General features: G+C 48.9%; 1 protein-coding gene across 1 annotated transcript in view; it reads right to left on the reverse strand.

Annotated features, from left to right (window-relative positions):
- The window catches only part of INPP5J (inositol polyphosphate-5-phosphatase J), a 41,589-nt gene extending 37,134 nt beyond the window's left edge, over positions 1-4,455 (reverse strand). The window contains exon 1 of the mRNA XM_056859043.1: positions 3,602-4,455. Coding sequence (XP_056715021.1) covers positions 3,602-4,455 — 854 coding nt within the window. The remainder of the gene's footprint in view (positions 1-3,601) is intronic.
- Positions 4,456-6,000: the final 1,545 nt, after the last annotated feature.

The raw sequence follows: 6,000 nt of genomic DNA on the forward strand, positions 1-6,000 counted from the left end.
CTTTAGCCTCCTTTATTCCCTGTTTCAGCCATGATCGAACGCATGCTTTTTGCCGAACGTGCGTTCGATCCTGGCTGAATCCTGGCTGAAACAGGGAATAAAGGAGGCTAAAGCGACCATGCGTTTTTGACCAGAGTGTTGCTTGAGGAGCCCTGTAGGGGTAAAAATAGCAGGGTGGGGGGTAAATTTCAAGTGGTAGATTATACAAGGACACAGTTAAGAAGCTTGTGCACGTATACACACATACACACACTTTCTCCCACAAGTTGCAGCTTTAATGGCTGCCTGGGTTAAGAGAGCCCTTAAAAAGAATGGAACTCTTATTTACTCATCTCCTGCCTTTCTCCCAAATTGTGACCCAAAGTGGTTTACATCGTTCTCCTCTCCTCTGGTTTATCCTCACAACTACCCCGTGAGGTAGGCTAGGCTAAGAACGTGTGACTGGCCCAAGCTTCCATGGCAGAGTGGGGTTTTCCACTTGGGTTTCCCAGATCCTAGTCCAACACTTTAACGACTACACCACAGAGTATTTGTGCCACCTTTACAGATTTTAACAGCGAATTACTATAAACTATAATATAAGCCCCTGTGTACCAAGTATGTACAACAAAGACACAAAAAGCATTACTTAAAAGAAAGGGGTGTATGTATGACTGTTTGTAACACAGAAGCAGTTATTATGAGGTGCATAAAAAGTCATCTCCACATATTATCTTAAAATCCATGGCTTTTCCTTCCCCAGTTTGTCACAAGTATATCTAGGAGGAGCCCTTTGCCCTCTGCTTGGAATCTTGAGGCCTGCTTGAACCACTAAGGAGCCATTTCAGATGTCTAAGGTGGTTGCGTTGGGTAAACTAGAGTTTGCCCAAAATCTGACAAATGCAGCATTTAGGGGAGGAAGGATTTAAGAGCCATGGAGCAGGGCCATAGCTATTTCCTCAGATACTATAACTCGGTTTCTGTGTTCCTAAAAGCTGGAGCATGCATTACAAAAGTCACATGCAAACAGTTGGCAACGGTGTCCACGTAATGTCCTGTGGCCACCACAGCCAAAACTGTAGCAGTCACCATCAGGTTACTTTGGCGCTCTGCACAGATAGCTTCCCCAAGCAGGACTACCCAGTGCAGAATTTGAAGGAATCGGATGTACAGCAAGAATGGAGGGAAAACAGCTGGTACTTCTGACTTACTTCCAGAAGAATGGGCTGGATCCTGCTTGTTGCTTGGTAGGGACTGGGCACTGCCTCCACCTAGGATTGCCAACCTCCAGGTGGGGGCCTGGAGACCTTCAGGAATTACAATTGGTTGTCAGACTACTTAGATCAGAGTCCATGGAGAAAATGGCTACTTTGGCCAGGGTGCAGAAATGGTTAGTTACAAATCTTCCAAGGCAGTTCACTGGCATGAAAACGCTGCCGACCAGGTGCTAGTATAATGTGGGAAAAGGTACCACACAGCCACATCGTGCAGAAACCATTTGCAACCATCTCCAGGTGACCTAGTGATACCAGCTTCCAGGTGGGACCCGGGGATCCCCCGAAACTATACCTCATGTCCAAACTACAGAGATAAGTTCCCTTGGAGAAAAAGGATGCTTTGGAGGGTGGACTCTATGGCATTGTACCCCACTGAGGTCTCTGTCCTCTTCAGGCTCCATCCCCAAATCTCCAGGAGTTTCCCAACCTGGATCTGGCAACTCTACCCATTCCCCACTGGTGTCCAGCCAGGTACCTGGCAACCCTAAGGGGACCCCTGAAGAATCCACTCCACTTCCAAGGGACAACATCTTACAGAAGTAACAGACCTATTCTCCCACAAATATTTACAAACATACCATTCATTAGGGTATATCAAAGCATCCAAAGCAGTCTGATTAGTCCAGCTTGGCCTAAGCTCATCAGGGCTTGGGAACTAAACAAGGCCGGCCACAAACAGTACTTGAATGGGAGACCACAAAGAAAGACTGGGGTTGCTACGAGGAGGAAGGCAATGGCAAACCACCTCTGCTCATCTCAAGCCTGGAACATCCTGTGGAAAGGGTTGTGTGGAGTTGGTTGCAACTCAATAACACATTTTTAAAAAGCAACAACATTATGAGGCCTGCCTTAGATGGTGCAAGGGTTGTTGCCTGGATCCAAATCTGCAGATTCAGCAAACCAAGGGACTCATTTTTACCCTTTTTCCAAGAGTCTTTCTATGATTTATTAAGATTCTTAATTTGAGCTTCTGCTCTTTCACTCAGATTAGTTTGCTGTGAATAACTATCCATCCCAATTAAGAGTCGCCAGCCTCCAGGTGGTGAATGGGGGATCTCCAGGCAACAGAGATCAGTTCACCTGAGAAAATGGCTGCTTTGGAAGGTGGTCTCTATGGCAGGGGTGGGGAACGTCAGGCCCCGGGGGGGCCATATAAGGCCCGAGAAGTCATTTGGTCTGGTAGGCAGAGGTAGCAGGAGCTGGCTGTAGAATCTGGCCCCGACCATGGGGAGCAGGAGCAACTCCGGCGTGCTGCTGGAGGGCTATGCCTGGCCGGTGCAAAAAAACCATCCTGTGCCACCAGGTGGGTGAGTACGCCCCTGGTTGGATGCCTGCCTGCTTGCCCACACGGAGCGGGGTGTCATTTGGAGCAGCTGCCTGCTTGGGGCTTGGTCGGCTAATTTTTAAGTTGATAATTTTGTATGGCCCGCAAACGATGTCATAAATACCCAAATGGCCCTCGGCGGAAAAAAGGTTCCCCAACCCTGCTCTATGGCATTATACCCCATTGAAGTCCCTCCCCTCCCCAAATCCCACCTTCCCCAGGCTCCACCCCCAAAATCTCCATGTATTTCCCAACCTGGAGCTGGCAACCCTAATCCTAATGCAAAACTGGCACTTGGCAACACAGAAAATAATTCCCACTCCACCCATTTCCAAACCTGCATCGAAAGAGAGTCTTTCAAGTTACCCAAATGTAACTTAAGCCACATTGACTATTGGACCAGAGCACCATCTACGGTCTTGTCTATCTGTGAAGGAGAATGAAGCAGCAGGCAGCTGAGATGGTGAATGGACTGCTCCGCTTCAAACTGCAGGCGAGGGAACATGTTTTTCCCAGTTCCCCTACCTTAATAATTCTCTGTAAATGGAAAACTCGCATGGCTTATGAGGGGAACCTTTTTCCTTGATGCACTGGGATTTTTTTATTTACAGGGGGTTTGTCCACGGTGAAAATATTTAAAATGTAACAGACACACCCTCTGTATTCTGAAGTGGTAGAGTCCATTTTGCCACCTCTGAATTCTACCATCTCATTCTGCTACACGTTCAGGCTGGGGCATAGATAACAAATAATCAAATTGAATAGACATTCCCTGCCTCCCGGAAAGGACCCTGAACTGTAGTTTTGTGAGGGAGTTAAGGATTCCAATGAGAATCCTCCACATCCTCACTAAAGCACTCTTTCCATGATTTGGAGGTGGGAAAAAGACCCAGTTAAACTGGTATGAAACCTACCCAAATTCTAGACAGGGCCTCGGTCGCTTTAGCTTGGACATACCCATTTTCTCCACCATGCAGCCTTTCCCTTCCCCTGCCCCACACCCCATCAAGGTCTGCCTCACCGAAACTCATTGTCTGGCTTGGGTTTGGGCTTGTTCCATCTTCTCAGAAGACTTTCTTTGGCATTACTGTTGCTGCTGCTGCTCACATCCAGCAATTTGGAGGAGTGTCCTGTCCTCCCATAGGAGATGTATTCCTCCGACTCAGCCTTGGACAGCATAGGTGATTTTGAAGGGGCGGCCCTTCCCCCTGAAATGTACTCACTAGAGACAGCTTTGGGGAGAGACATGGGTCTGTGGGACGAGCCAGTCCGGTTGAGGCAGATGTGATCACTAGATTCAGCCTTTGGGAGGGTGTCCTTCAGTTCCACAGTGGCCAAGATGGCAGAGGTCATTGGGTCCAAGGCGCAGAGTCCAGGCATAATGCCACGACTCGGTGACTGGCTCAGTTTCATGGAAGGCGACACGCTGGAATGGGAAGAGGAGCTGCCAGAGGCTGGAGAAAGTGGACGTAGTTCTACTGGAGACCGTAAACTAGGTGTGCTGAACATCTGGGCCCCACCAGAGCCCTCTGGCTGCGCTCTGCTAGTATCCAGGGAGAGAGGTTGGATTTGCCTGCCGCCAGCCCTCTCCTCAAGCCCCGAGTGGCGAGCCCCTTCAGGTTGTGACCGAACATGGGAAGGGTCAAAGAGGGTGTCGGGCCTAGTCCCACGAGGAACGTTCCCTCCACCGTACACATTGTTGATGGAGCCGCTGGATCCTTCAGGCTGGTACCGAACAGTTCCATCCAAGCTGAGCTGGTTGGGGAACAACCCAGGAGATACCAATCCCACAATGCTGCCCCGGGGCGACACGGGCTGAGCCCCGACAGGGGAGGAAGGGCCTTGGTCCAGGCTGCCATGGTGACTTGGCTCCATCTTGGAGAAGGAAAACAGAGACAGCTCATTAGATGAACTGAGCCACAAAGTATCATCTGGCATCCTTTCTTCAATAAAGATCTTGATGCCCTTTGGTGGAGCTAAAGCTATATTTAATTCCCCACAGGAGACAATCCTACCCCAATCAAATAAGAGCTACACAACCTGAACAAAGGCCCAGTTGGAATCCTTTCTAGGTAGGCCCTTTGCAATCTCCATTCCCTGCAAAAAGTCACTGTCCCCCAACTTCATCTTCCTCCTCAGGACAGCTACAGATTTTCCCCAAAGCCCACCTCCTTGCTTCTTGCCCCATTTATGCATCATTGGAGGAACAGAGGCCTTTGTGGCATTTATGGCCCTGGAATGACCTTACTCAAGGACACAACAAATTGAGTTGCCGCTTTGGATTTCTATAGTTCAGATAGTTTGGGTGGTCAAGGGGCAGAGCAAAAAGGCAGTAGTTTATGTGGGCTGGTGAAGGCCAACCAAAATTGCCCAGAGCTAGATCAAAACACTTTAGCACCCCACCCTCACTAACTGGCACAAGGCACAAGTTCTCCTGTGAATGCCCCACTGAAGTTAACTATCATAGTCTTTCACAGCTCCCACTCACTGCAATGGAGTGTGTACAAGAGAACTTCCTGGCAGATTTATGTGCCTGAGCTCACATCTGTCTTCCACTCTGCCACCATTAATGGTGCCCAAAATCTGACGCCCAGAATCGTGCCTGACTTGGTCTTGAAGCATGAATGCCTCTGAATCAGAAATCACAAGAAGTTCAAACTGTTTTTCAGAAGCTCTGCAAGTTGATGGCCATCACAACGTCCTGTGGCAATGAGAACTATGAGTTAATTGTGCTCTGCAAGAATTCCTCCCATTTTGTCTACTTCCTGTCAGTTTTCAATGAGAAGGGGGACTTGCTGGGACTGGCAGCCATTCTAAGCAGAGTTATACCCTTCTAAATCCACTGAGATCCAGGCATAAGTCCACTTAGGACGGCACTAGTAGACCCAACCGTCTTTTGACAACTTCCTCCTACCTAAAGGAAGACTCCAGGTTGGTTTAATTCCTCCCCATGTATGTGCAAAGTCTTCGGATAGTCCAGGGAACAGGTTTATTCAAAGGTTCCCACTTTCACAGGGAAGGAATTGCATCTTGAATTTTTAAAATGTCTGTTCTGGTGGTTTCATGGCCCTTCCAAATGTGGTACCTGAAGCCATTCTTTCTCTTCCCTTTTTCTGTCTCTCTTTGACGGAGATGAGTTACTTTCCATGCCCCCATGCCCAGCTTCTCCTGGTAGCTAGCTTCCTTTGCCCTGTCCAACAGCCATGGAACCTTGGAGCTGGGGGGTTCTCTCTCCTCTGAAGGAGGGCTTCACCCATTCTCTCTGCAACATCCAGCAGCAGGGCCAGAAAGGGGCGATGGGGGCAGGAGAGTCTAAAGCCTTCTTAATATTCGACATAGCCATGCCAGGAAAACCCCTACCCTTCTCGTCTAAAATGCCAGGGCCCCATGGACTACCCTTGGGGTACATTTAGAATATAG

The sequence above is a fragment of the Euleptes europaea genome, chromosome 13 (genome assembly GCF_029931775.1).
Source record: "Euleptes europaea isolate rEulEur1 chromosome 13, rEulEur1.hap1, whole genome shotgun sequence".
In the NCBI taxonomy this organism is placed as follows: Eukaryota; Metazoa; Chordata; class Lepidosauria; order Squamata; family Sphaerodactylidae; genus Euleptes; species Euleptes europaea.